Source organism: Propithecus coquereli, unplaced genomic scaffold, assembly GCF_000956105.1.
Source record: "Propithecus coquereli isolate 6110/MARCELLA unplaced genomic scaffold, Pcoq_1.0 Scaffold147, whole genome shotgun sequence".
Lineage (NCBI taxonomy): Eukaryota > Metazoa > Chordata > Mammalia > Primates > Indriidae > Propithecus > Propithecus coquereli.
The window spans coordinates 7,684,982-7,698,412 of record NW_012139080.1 but is presented as its reverse complement, the minus strand read 5'-3'; the positions used below and the strand labels follow the sequence as shown (position 1 = coordinate 7,698,412).

At 41.6% G+C, this 13,431-nt stretch overlaps 1 protein-coding gene across 1 annotated transcript in view; it reads right to left on the bottom strand.

Annotated features, from left to right (window-relative positions):
* The window catches only part of PTCH1 (patched 1), a 67,688-nt gene that overhangs the window by 30,114 nt on the left and 24,143 nt on the right, over positions 1 to 13,431 (bottom strand). The window contains exons 3-8 of the mRNA XM_012640062.1: positions 6,771 to 6,960; positions 3,864 to 3,933; positions 3,672 to 3,763; positions 2,091 to 2,289; positions 1,657 to 1,778; positions 683 to 830 (exon numbers count right to left, since the gene is read on the bottom strand). Of these exons, the coding sequence (XP_012495516.1) occupies positions 683 to 830; positions 1,657 to 1,778; positions 2,091 to 2,289; positions 3,672 to 3,763; positions 3,864 to 3,933; positions 6,771 to 6,960 (821 nt within the window). The remainder of the gene's footprint in view (positions 1 to 682; positions 831 to 1,656; positions 1,779 to 2,090; positions 2,290 to 3,671; positions 3,764 to 3,863; positions 3,934 to 6,770; positions 6,961 to 13,431) is intronic.

The window sequence follows — 13,431 nt, the reverse complement described above, 5'->3', positions numbered from 1 at the left end:
CTACATGATTCAGGTGAAGGGAAGGGAGCTGAACTTGGACCAACATTAAACGACCCTGGGTTAGGACAATGAGACTGGGTGCTGTCGTGAGCCAGTGTAACTGGAGTTCACTCCCAGTGCTGTATTTACTCCAAGTCCAAGACTGCAGTTCGCTTCTCCATAACTCCACAACTGATTTGCGGTCCCATCAGTTCCCCTCTAATCCAAAACAACTCCTTCTTACAGGCGCTCTCCTCCCCCACCCCATTCATTTGTTGGCCACTTTTAAAAGGTCACATGCAACTCAGCAGAGGTCACTGCTTGGGAAACAAAGGCCGGCTCCTGTCACATGACCTGACCAAGGGGGCTGCAGCTGTGAACAGATTCTGTGCCTTGCTAATGTTTTCCAGACACCTCTGCTCGCTCACCAAGTGTTTTCTTAAACACTGTTATGCCTTAGCCCTGGAGTTCACGACTGGTTCCCAAACATGTTTCAGGGCATCCCAATCAGACCTAGCGTCTCTTATATATCATCCTAGGAGTTTCAATATCAAGGAAAGGGAAAAAATTTTTATCCCATCAAGTTCCCAGAATTGGAATTTGTTTTGAAAATAAATCTAATGGAAAAGATGTTTTAAATAATGATGAAAATGAAGAACTGAGTAACCGGCGAGCTCGCACCCAGGTTCACAGGTGGGCTTACCTCCACATATGTCCTCTGCCAAGCCTCCAGGATGGCTGCTGCCTTGTCCTCATTCCAGTTGATGTGCGAGACATACTCGTACCCCTTGAAGTGCTCGTACATTTGCTTGGGGGTCATCAACTGGAACATGGTCTGCAGGGCGTGGGCGCTGTGGCGGGGTTCAGGGTGTGGGTGGGAAGGCACAACATCAGCATTCCCAGGAAGCAGTTTTCACTGCATAAAAAATCCCAAAGGAGCACCCCTAACTCACTCCCAGCAATTCTCTCCTCCTCTGTGAGCACGTTTTCATTAAAAGGGGACCAGGATGGTTATTTTATTTAATAGATTGATGTACCATATTAAAGGTGTAACCTTACAACCTTTTACAGATATACCCCCAAATTAAATTAATAGGCAATTTCCTTTCTCAGTTTCTATTCCACGGACAGGAAGGGTAGAAGGGTAGATAGCTTGACCAGATACAGTGTGCTTAGCAGCGCACACTCGCTGTGCCGAAATCCCAGACGATGGCTTTCCCAAGGGAGAAATCTCAGATGAAACGCCTGACACTCAACTGACCAGAGCCCACAAGTGCACAAAGGATAATTCTTTTTAGCCTTTAGTTCTTGGTCTCTTCCTTCGACAGTATGTGACATTGTTCAGCTCACATCATCTACCTCTATATGCAATGACCAGTGTCCCTGCCAACTTCACACTTCCTCCATATAATGGGGCAGGATCTCCTAAAATCCTCAAGTCAATAATAACCAGTCTTGATGAAAATGACAAATCCGTTGTTGAAAAGTTCCCCTTAAGGTGCTTTTTCAAGCTGGTCTGGTCTGCTAGTATTTCCTAATATTCGATTACACCAGCCAGCTAACTAGGATAACAGTTTAAGTATTAATATAAATACACTTGCAGATGCCAGAAGGGAAGTGGTTTTTGAGGAAAGGAGGGAAAACAGATGGCTTGGAATGTTCTGTGTGTCAGCTTACCTGACCAGCTTTCCCGTGCCGTTCTTGACGGTGCCACCCACAATCAGTTCCTCCTGCCAGTGCATATACTTCCTAGATAATCCATGACATCCACCATTCAAAACAAGGGCCATATCGAGAGGCTAAAATAAAAAGACAGGCACATAATTACGGGAATTAGTAGGCAGGTCACATGCCTTGTTAAAATCCAGTGCATTAAGGGCTTGTTTGCTTCAGAGAGAACATTAATAACAAGGCTAATGAGAGGCGGATGGCAAATCTTACAGCAAAATTTAGCTCTATAAACAAACTTAATTCTATAGACAAAAAAAGACGTGAAGAACAAAATCTTAAAAATGAAAATAATAAAGAGAACTATGAATGAAGCAAAAAAACAAAAAACTACCAAAAAAAAAAGTTCTCTGTGCCCCTTCTCCACCCACCACTGTACTCACTTTGGTTGAATTTTTGTTAGGAGCTGTGACGGGGCAGTCTGGATCGGCTGGGTTGAGGCAGGGACGGTCCATGTAACCATGACCAACTTCAGCCTTATTCAGCATTTCCTCCCAGCTGTCCACTTGATAGTTTATTTTCTTTAACTCTTCTAGGAATTCCAAAGGGTCAAAGTTTGTCCACCGCAAAGGAGGTTTACCTCTGCGAAAGAAATTAGGAGATGAGACCGTGAAAAGAGGCTTCCAAACTCACAGTAAAGTAACAAGGCTGCACATATTGCTTCTGTATCACAAAGGCTTTTGGTAATGCTGCAATTCTGGGACTCTGGCATAAAAAAAAAAATAAATGAATGCTCCTTTCTAGTATATCTATCTGTATGCAAACTTAAGTCAGGGAAATAATTCATGACTGAAGATGGTAAGCAGAGGGCTCAAAAATTAACGAGGGTATCAGAGACTCTTTAATTGCCAATATTGTCTATTTAACATATGGAAACAAAATTAGCCAGTGGGTGCTTCTAGGCAGAAGACTGAGATCAAAAAAAAAAAAGTGGAATCACAATGTCAAATTAGCACTTGCCAGCCTAATAAATGCTTTGTAAATGTCATCAATCAAAATATTTGATCTCTGCTACCCTTAACAATCCCGTACTTATGAGTTCTCTCTGACAGCCTGGCAATGGAGTGGGCAAGCCCCCTGCGGCCTCTGCCATCACCACCATCACAGCCACTTCCCCCCACACTCACTTTTGAATTTGCGCTGTTGACAGACCAGAAAGGCTTTTGGCTGCCTGTTATGTGGTTCAAACCACACTGTAGCTGCTTAACCAGGCTGAAGTCATTATTCAGAATCTCCCAACCAGAAAACACAAAACCCCTTATTTCCCATCTAAAACTGTACACTGAAGGTCAAGCGATGGCTACTGCAAATTGCTTTTGCAGATATGTACAAGCCAGGACAGAAACAATAACCCAAGCACTAACTCTTGCATGATTAACTGAAAATGTCTATGCTGATTAATAATTACTCTTTAAATGATGCGGTATATGCAATATCTAACTGCTAAACTGTGAAGCATCCCCTATCAGGGCCTTCAGAGATAGAGGATTTCCCCCTTAAATGTCATTAATGTGATCCAAAGAAAGCTTAACATCTTGCTTCACAGGAAGATCCTGAACTTTAACTCAAAATACTTAGTTCTGACATGTATCCACTAGTAAATTCTCTCCTTAAAAAAATAAGTTAAAAGTGTTTAAGTGCCTAGTCTGCAAAACTACAAACATTTTAAAGAGTTAAAAATCACACATACTCTGTGATAATTTGCATTTTATTTGCATATAAATAGGTTGGTAAAAGTGAATGAAATTTAATGATGCCTACAGAACTTTTTTTTGAAAAGAGGAAAAACATTCTGCTGAAATCCCCTCTTACCCCCCATTATTCACTCAAAAAATGCACATGGAATTTCAATGTTTTAATTTCTTGTTCAAAACTCAAATAGAATAAACAATAAGCAAAATCAGAAACATTGAGTCCTAGAGTTCAGAAATCACAGATGTCAGAAAACATGATCACACACTTACAGGAGGTATGCTGTCCCAGATTGTAACTTCGCCCCTTCCCAGAAGCAGTCCAAAGGTGTAATAATTAAACAAGGGTAAAGATATTCTATTATCTGTCAAAGTTAAAAAAAAAAAAAAAAAAGGCCAAGCATTAATTAGGCTAACACATACCACTGGGGTGTTTGAAAAATTTTTGCAAATAAGAAAATATACCTGATCCATGTAACCCGTTTCTGTGATAAGTTCTCCTGATTTGTAACACAAATGTTCCAATTTCCACTGCCTATTAAAATGAAAAGTAGAGACGACAATTTCTCATTGTAACAAAGTAAGGAAATTAGTGCAGAATCAGAACCATAGAATATATAAAAAGAACTGCAATTTCGATCACTTTTAAGCATCTGTCAAAACGAGCAGAGCTTTTGCCAAGTAGAGACCCAGCAAGCTTGCTTTAATGAATAGATAATACTCAATCGTAATTAACATGTGGGGTGTTTATGTAAATGAATGCTACCAAAGTACTTGAAAAGTCTTGTTTTCTTAAGTGTTCTCCCAATAATCTTGTTTACACCATTAATCTGCTTTTCTACATACATTAAACAACTTCAGGGCAGCCCAGCTGAATTATCACAAATTCAAAATAGGTTGGGACTAAATTAGTGAGGTTTATAATGTATTGACATATATTCAGGTGGGGAGATATTACTGACTGTTTTATTGGCAGATCATATTTTTATTAATAGGTACTGTTCAAAATGAACTTTCCTGCTCTTAACTACGAAAGTTATAAACAACATTTGCAGGGAGGGTTGAATTTCCACTTCACAGTCTCTTCTATTCCTGTCTTACAGAAATGATATTAAATATATGGATCAAGAATTAATTTGGAGTTCTATTATTTCTAGAAGAGTGCCACGTAAGTCCATGCCTTTCCAAGTGTGATAGGGAGATAAGCCTAACTTAAAAAAAAGAGGAAATTTAGAAGGGATGGAAATGAAAAATCCAAAAAAGAAAAAAAGAAAAAAATACCCACCCACCTCCCCCTGCAAAACTGCTCTATTTTACTGGTGTCCTAAGGGAGGCCTGTCTTCACCCAAAGGAGCTTTCTGGACTTTGCTCTCTTCCCTGTGCCTCCTCCTAGAACCTTCCTACCTGTCTCTAAGCACCCCATTGAAATGTCACCTTCCTGCTAAGCTCCATTGAAAATGACCCCTTTGTCCTGAACTCTAGAGCAGTGGCTGGTCAGATCTATTGATACCTGGAGCACCTGCAGTGGGGACTGCCTGCATTTGGCTTTGTACATGTCTGTCTGTACTGATTCCTCCCCTTGAGAGCAGGGCCTAAGTCACCCATCCATCCACTGCTCCATCCCTCCTTCCTTCCATGCACGTATCTATATTTTAATTTCACATCACATCAACAAAGAATATCCAGCATGAGTAGGTTTTCCATTAATATCATTTGATCAACTAACTCTTATTTATGCTTGCTTAAGAAAAAGACGTGGTCATGCATTAGAAAAACTACTAGACTTGGAGCCAGAAAAAGGGTTTGAAACCTGTCTCTATCACTTATTAACTGTATGAACCTGGACAAATGCTCTAATTAGTCTTATTCCCAGTTTTCTCACCTAAAAAATATAATGGATTGAACTACATGTTTTTAAAGTTCATTCCAATGCATAAACTGTCTCTGGGTCCATCTCAGCTTGAGAATAGTGTAATTTCATTGTGCAGACCCTCACATCTCTTCCTGCAGTGCAGAGGTAGCAAGCGCCCTCGAAGGAAGGGCTCACTACATTAGGAACACGGGCATGCTTACGGTGGCCCCAGGACACTCATTTCCAGGCTCCTCACAGGGACACCTCTTGCAAATTCTGCCAAACTGCACTGGGTCCTTGCTTCCCTTCAATGCTCTCTGCACACGAGCAGGGCTAGTTTGCCTGACAAGAACACTAAAATACTTCCTTAAATTTTCCAAAGCCCTTTCAAATATATATCTGATCTTGTTCTGGGAACCACCTGAGCATAAGACAGCACATGTGATCATAAACCAGTTCGCAGATGAGGAAACAAGAATATGCCAAAGACATGCGACTTGTCCTAGGATATGTTGGTCTCTGGGATCCTGTGTCAACCAGAGTGAGTCTGAGAGCCAATCCCGGTGCAGAGGTTAGAGCAGGGACCAATACAAATTTTAATTTTTGTCTCTTCCCTGGTTCTCCGTGGCTACTGAATATGCCTATGCTGCCACTTCCTCACCTCTGCTGGGCAAAATACATCAAACCGGTCAACCCTTCAGTTAAGAGGTGCTAGAAAGCCTAGGGGAGGGGAGGGGGTTGGGTGATGCCAACTCAGTGGTCCTCTGGAAATGGGGTTAATGATGGCAATCTAATCAGGCAATCTACCAACAAACTGACCGCCAACCCTGTTCTAAATGCAGGGGTACAACAATGGACGAGAGGTGGTCCCTCAAGTAACTTGACTGTTTAGATGCATAAGAAAAAAGACTTAGTTTTGTTCCAGAACTTTCCCTAATCTTTTACTCTACTCACAGCATTGTTAACTTAGCTATATGATGCTAAAAGGGGACTTTTTAAAAAGGTGTGTGTGGATCCACCATATTCCGTCTGTCAGCAGCAAGAATTCCACCAGGGGCTCAACTGCTTATTTGCTTTGTGACACATAACTGTGAATATAAAGTATTGAGAGGCAACCTCTTTCTTCTTGCACTGTCTGTAAGTTGACTAAAGGCAATTCAAAATGTAACTGCTCCAAAAATATCTCAAGCGACAAAGATAACTCCAATATTAACAAAATGTTCAATTTGGAAAAAAATATCTCAAGCAATGAAACATTTTAGCGGATCAGGATCTTACTCATTTGGGGATAGTGCCAAGATACTTACTGAAAATAAAATATAAAGTAATACACTTGCTTCATTACTAAACTCTAGAAAGAAATCAAGGTGAAAACTTTTTTCATTAAAAAACTATTTGAACTAATACTCCAGGTGCATTTCCAGGGCAACTTTATTTATTAAAATAAAGGGGCTTAAATCAACAGGCTCTTCCCACCACCTTACCTGCTGCACACGCACAGGTGGACTCAGCTGCCTTACCTGTTGTACATGTACACGTGCACTCGGCTGGCCTGGAGCGCCGAGTCCAGGTGTTGCAGGAGCGCTTCTGTGGTCAAGACATTAGCACCTTCTTCTTTCGGGGTCTGTATCATGAGCTGAGGATTAAACATAGCCTCTTCTCCAATCTTCTGGCGAGTATAATTTAATTCACGACTTACTCGTCCACCAACTGGCAAACATGTACAGGTTTGGATTAGAAGAGCACAATCCCTGCAAATCCATGTTCTATCTGAGATCACCAACAGAGGACATGCAATAAATGAACTCTGGTCCTGAAACTAGCTGATGTTTGAGGAGTAACATTCACTTTATTATGAACGGCACCATTAACTTTACCAATAATAAACATAAAAAATACTCACTAAGCCCATTAACGGCTGTCCTGCCTGTCACATCCTCAAACCTAATGGGTGTATGCTTTGTGCACATTCTAACTAATAAGCCATGTGCATACAGGCTTATGGGGGGGAAGGAAAACTTGAGACACCTTTTCCTTGCAAACCAGACCAAATAACCCCGTTACAATTTCTTTCACTTGTATAAACAATGTGCCCCTGCAGCACATTTCAAGATAAATGGCTTCAATTTACACTCTTCTCCTAAGTAATCTGGCAAAGGTAACAAGGAAATGTTTCTCCTCCATGGAAAAAGAAACAAGGAAAGGTGGCAAGTGTGTGTTCAGCACAAAACCTGCCAGAAGATAAATAATGTGATTCAGGTCAGATGCACATGGGGAAACCTTTGTTCCTGGAGAGAAAAGAAATGCATCAGCCATGGCCATTGTGGACAGACCTGGAACCTGGTTCTATCACACTCACCTGGTCAGCATCCAGAAAACGCAGGTGCCAGGTTCTGAGCCACCTGGGGGTGAACAGCCTCTGTTCTGGGGGCTCCCCAGGTGATCCTGAACTTGCTGCTGAGGCTAGCAAGTCCTGCCCCAGCACCAACCCCGCTCTCCAGCAGGCTGGCCAAAGCCGGGCACGCTTGAAGCCAGCGCAACTAGGCACAGGTGACCAAACAAAACCACCCGCACTGTTCCTGCCAACTACTTTTTTCCCTTCCTCTCCTTTTTGCACCCTCAGGTCCAAGGTTCTGCTCGATTATGGTTTTTGGACCAAGGCGCGCTCAGAATGCTGCACCTGTGCTGGGAGGTATCTTGGGAAGGTAGTTAGAGAACAGGACTGTAGAGCCCCCTCCCCCACCCCCAGGGCAAAGGAAATGAATCTGAACTGTTCCTAAAGTCACTGATAAGTTGAATGTTTACTAAAAAGCAGGCCTCCAACTACAGTTTAGAAAAAACTCAGTGATCATAGCTTTCCCACGAGGAGGAATCCTTTTTCTTCAAGTTTAGTATTCAAGGACATAAACATTTGGTTTGGACAAGTAAATAAGGACTGGGAACAGCGGGTTGTTTAGTTCTCTTGGCATATTTTATAAACAAGGGGCAGGCTAAAAAGCAAATAATGCCCTCATTAGGAAAACTAGTGCAGATTCACGGCCTGGCAGGACCCTCTGTGCAGGTTCACGCAGATGCCAAGGCCAGGATGTGTGAGGCGAGGCTCAGAGTACTGTGTGTGGGGTGGGGGCTGGAGGGGAATGTATCCGTTAGTTGGTTAATTAAAAGTGTTAATAAAAAGACTCCTGTGTGCAGAAAACTTTGAAAACTGCCATAGGGAACTGCTGAGGACTTTGCAATCAATTTAAAGTTAAAGGAAAACTACAGGAAAATATCAGGAAACAACTTGCACAGAGGAACCACAGACCGAACGCTGTGGCCTTTCCTGGAGGCCCTACTAAAGCTGCCTGAAGGCAGGGTCTTGCTCGTTCCAGCAGACATCGCACTGCGTTACACAATGCGGATGGTCAACCAAATAACTAATGAACTAAATTGGGCTCAATTCACATGTTTTAAAGATGGAGAAGCTGTTTCAGGCTAAAAAGCCAATTATTAGTCCAGAGGCCAGTTCTGAAAACCTACAGGAGCTGCATACAAAGGAGTTCAAGGCCCTCTTTGCTCAACCCCTGTTTTTCTGGAAATACCACGTTTAATGTCTCAAACCTAGAAATCATTTCTATTTCCAAGTGCCTCCTAGAACACTGGCATAGCACGTGATTTTTCATTCTGCTTACAAAATTGCACTTCCTTTTGCCTTTATGGAAGTTTACAACTTCAGGTGACTTAAAACCATTAAGTAATAACAAACAACAAAGCACAATCCCCACTCCCTCCTTTTGCTACAGTGATCTAGGTGCTGTTACAATGAGAAACAGTCCAGCACAGGCAGCCTTAGCTTGGCAGGATTCTACCCCCTAGGCCTTAGCAGAGCAGCTGCTTGTAACTATATAACCCAAGAGGCAACTACTCAAAAGATGGGTGCACACAAAAATAAAACCAAATGCAAAGTTTATGCTTCACCCTTCCAGAACAACCTCATAATGGATCAAATACTTTATCACAGGATTTTTAGAAATGATGCTATTTCCTACAAGATATAAAATGTACCTCAGGAGCTCTAAAATGTCACCTTTTTAGATGTTTTAAGATATATATTTAAATAAACACATATTTTAGTAAAGGTGTATCTTTGTGGTGTCTCTCAAGTTAGAAAACTCTTTGCTCTTCCATCCCTTTGCTCTAGTGATAAATACAAATATTTTGCCAATGAGACAACCAATTTAAGCCAACACTATCATCATAAGGTGACCAAGCAACTAGAGACCCTGAATTCTAAAATCTTCCCAATGACCTATGCTATACATACTGTTAAATGTTCAATTTATTTTTACATATTTTATAGCCATATTTTACCTAACATTTTTATCTTATATTTAACAAAATATGAATGTTTTTGCAAAATGATTCAATAACTTTAATAAAGTTTGGGTGCTATCCATTTTATTTGACCAATAGTTATGACATGATTCATTTGTCCAACAAGCATATGTGGGTGTGCCCTGTGTGCTAGGCAGTGGGGATGTTGTAAGGGACAAGGCCAGTGTGGTCTCTCTCCAAGAGGCTCGCTGGCCAGCGAAGCCAACAGGCAATGGACAAGGCAAACCGCTAAGATAATTTCATAGCATGACGAGTACTTTGGAGGAAATAAAAATGGTGATGTCATCACGTTTGGGTGGAGGGGATGGGTAAGGCTACTTCAAATGGGATGGCCAGGGAAGACCTAAAGGCAAGTAATATTTAAGGTGACTCTGAAGAGCTGGGGGAACAGTGTTCTGGGCAGAGGAAACAAGTGCAAAGCCTGCAGGTTTGGCTTGTTGCAGGGAGAGAAAGGAGACCTACATCTATGGCTGGAGCTTAATAAGACCCTAATTATGTCATTCACTTGCTTGCACTGGTAGACTTAGCTCCTTCTCAGGTACACCTGTGTCATAAACTGCATGACATTCATATGTTCTTACATCAGTATTCACCAAGGCACTCTGGAACAAGCTGCCAAAAATGGAAACTCCTCTAGACAGAGCAAGTTGCCTGACCTTTGCTTCCCTAGCAAATGCCTATCCTAAATTACTGCTGAATGACAGCCCAAGGCTGTGCATTACCTAGTTGTCTTCCTTATCATCCATGAGTGTAAGCTCTGAGCTCAGGAAGTCCCACCGAACCTATTTCAGATGACTGAGAGTACAGTTGGGGTCTGGGAGAAAATGAAAATGGAAAAGAGCAGGGAGAAACCAAGATCAAAGTCCTTCTAATATATTTTTAAAATATACTGTTTATGAAATACTACAGAAGAAAATAACGATTGAAAGCAATCAACCATAAAATCCAGTATCTGTTATGTAGATGTAGGTATAGAGAACCATGTTAGTAGCCATTATTGCTGTGCTGTGTCCATGGATAATAGTTAAAAACAAGCCCAGTGCAAAATACAACATGCATCTCTCTTCTCACTTACATGTGGGCAGGGTCTCTAGAGGTAGAGAGTAGAAGCAGGGTTACCAGAGGCAGGGAAGGGTAAAAGGAGGGGGGAAATGAAGAGAGGTTGGTCAATGGGTACAAAATTACAGGTGGGTAGAAGAAATAAGTTCTAGGGTTCACCATCACAGTAGGGTGACTATAGTTGTCAATAATTTGTTGTACATTTCAAAATAGCTACAAGATTTGGAATATTCTCAACACAAAGAAACTATAAATGTTTATGACAGCCCAATTACCCTGATTTGATCATCACATTGTATGCATGTACCAAAATATCACATGCATACCATAAATAAACAGTATTATGTATCAATAACTTTAATAAACTGCAAAAAAATAATATGCATCTCCATCATATCCTGAAATCCCCTTGTATTCTACTCTCTCTTCATCCCTGAAAAGCAACAATATTAACAATAAAATAACCACCAACTCCTTTGAACAAAACTCAGGAAAAAGCATCGTCTCAGGATCCTGAGACACAGAATAACCTTTTATACTTGTGTAGGGCTTTCCATGTGCAAAGGCCTTTAACACTCATTATTTACTTATTTAGAAATATTTTGATCTTTGTTTGTCCTCCATCAAGTTGGGCCAGCTGTACTGGACAGGCAATGAGAATGGGCATCAGAGGACCCCAGCACTGCCACTTGTGCCAGGGAGATTTGGGATAAGTCACTAACATAGTTGAGCCTCAGAAACCTATTCTGCAAAACAGGGATAGAAATGCTAACCTCACAGGACTGTTTGAAGATTTACAGTGTATGGGAAACTTCCCAAACCCTTGCCCAGGAGCTTGGAGAGGTGTCCATTCATCTATTCATTTATCGCAGAGCACATGTTTACAGAGTTTGCATGACTTGCCCAAGGTCACCCAGCTAGTAAGAGGCAGAACTGACCCTTTCATCATAAGTCCAACTGCCCTGTGAGCTTCACAGCTTCTGAGAACCAGCTGAGAACTCAAGTACAGCAGGAAGAGATGGCTGAGGAGTGCCAAATTCCATATACCAGACTCTACAGGTCGAGCATCCCTAATCCAAAAATCTGAAATAGTTTCAAAATCTAAAACTTTAAGTGCTAAGATGATGCCACAAGTGGAAAACTCCACACATGACCTCACGTGATGGGTCACAGTCAAAACACAGGCATGCAGCAATGAAGATGATGTTAACACTGCAGAAAAAGTGCCTACAGGAGATGTGGTGAAAACGTGTGATGGGCTCACTGAGGAGCTACAGCAGCGTGCATTCATAACAGAACAAGAAATCATGTCAGTTTATAAAATCACAAAGAGACTTCTTAGACAAAAGCTGTTGTTAATGAGACAGATGACTCTGGAGGAAACATTCTAAAAAGCCATGCGGCAGAATGCCGCCTCATCCCTCAAGGACCCCCTTCTGGGTCCCTCAACCACTTCTGATGTTTCTTCTCACCTAGAAAAATAAAACAGTGTACAGTAACCTTTTAATCAAAACACAGCATTGTGGGTGGAAACTGAAAGCCTCCTTGTTTGTTGTCACCGTTGTTTAGCAGCTATGCAGGTATTCTGATGATGCTACAGTGCTGCTCAGTCACCCTGAATGCGTTATTTTCTCATTGTATTAAGGGTATGTCTTATTTTTTTACTGTTAAGTACTTATGTGAATAAGTGTAGGAAAATGATTGCTTGTTGGTAGCATACAAATGCAGAGTCAGGAATAATGGTGATGCCAAACAACCACAGATTGTCCACATGGGTGGCTGAGATAGTGATACCTTTGCTTTCTGATGGCTCAATGTATTCAAACTTCATTTCATGCACAAAATTATTAAAAATATTGTATAAGATTACCTTAAGACTATGTGCATAAGGTGTAAATGAGTTCTATGTTTAGACTTGGATTTCATCCTCCACGTATCTCATTATGGATATGCAAATATCCCAAAATTTAAAACATTCTGAAATCCCAAACATTCTGGTCCCTCAGCAATTTGGATAAGGGATACTCAACCTATATTAAGCTCACAGATAGAACTTTTAGAATTCATGGAAGTGTGTAACACATGACAAATAATTGTTATTTTTATTTAAAGGACAACAATGTTGCCTCCAAGATTTTTCTCAGCCACTGAGGAGACTCAGTTTTTTTCCAATAGAGCCCCTTGGCCTGCAGTGGACAGGCCCCATTTTTCTTCTCATTTCCAGAGGGGCCTGCCTGAGAGGGGGCACAGAGAACAAGCAGCCCTGAACCTCTTAACCTGAAAATTCTGCCATCTTGTTCTCCAGAAATCCAAGGCTTAAACCAATTCTTTGAAAGTCGGGGTACAAAACATCACTTCTTGCAAAGAACTTTTTGATCAAGCTCTGCTGATCCTCTCCTCCCCAAATCAAGCCAAGCATGGATTTCCAAAGCAAAGAAGGGCCAGCATAGGTGGGAAACCATCTGACCTGGGGGGGTCCACACCTCTGGGCCAATACTATTCCAAAACCATTGTAAACAAGAGCTGTTCCCCTTCCTTAGCACAGACTTTCACACAGAGCATAAAAAAATGTCTGTGGCATTCATGTAAAAACCTTTTAGCAGGCCGGGCGAAGTGGCTCACGCCTGTAATCCTAGCTCTCTGGGAGGCCGAGGCGGGCGGATTGTTTGAACTCAGGAGTTCGAGACCAGCCTGAGCAAGAGCGAGACCCCGTCTCTACTAAAATTAGAAAGAAATTAATCGGACAAC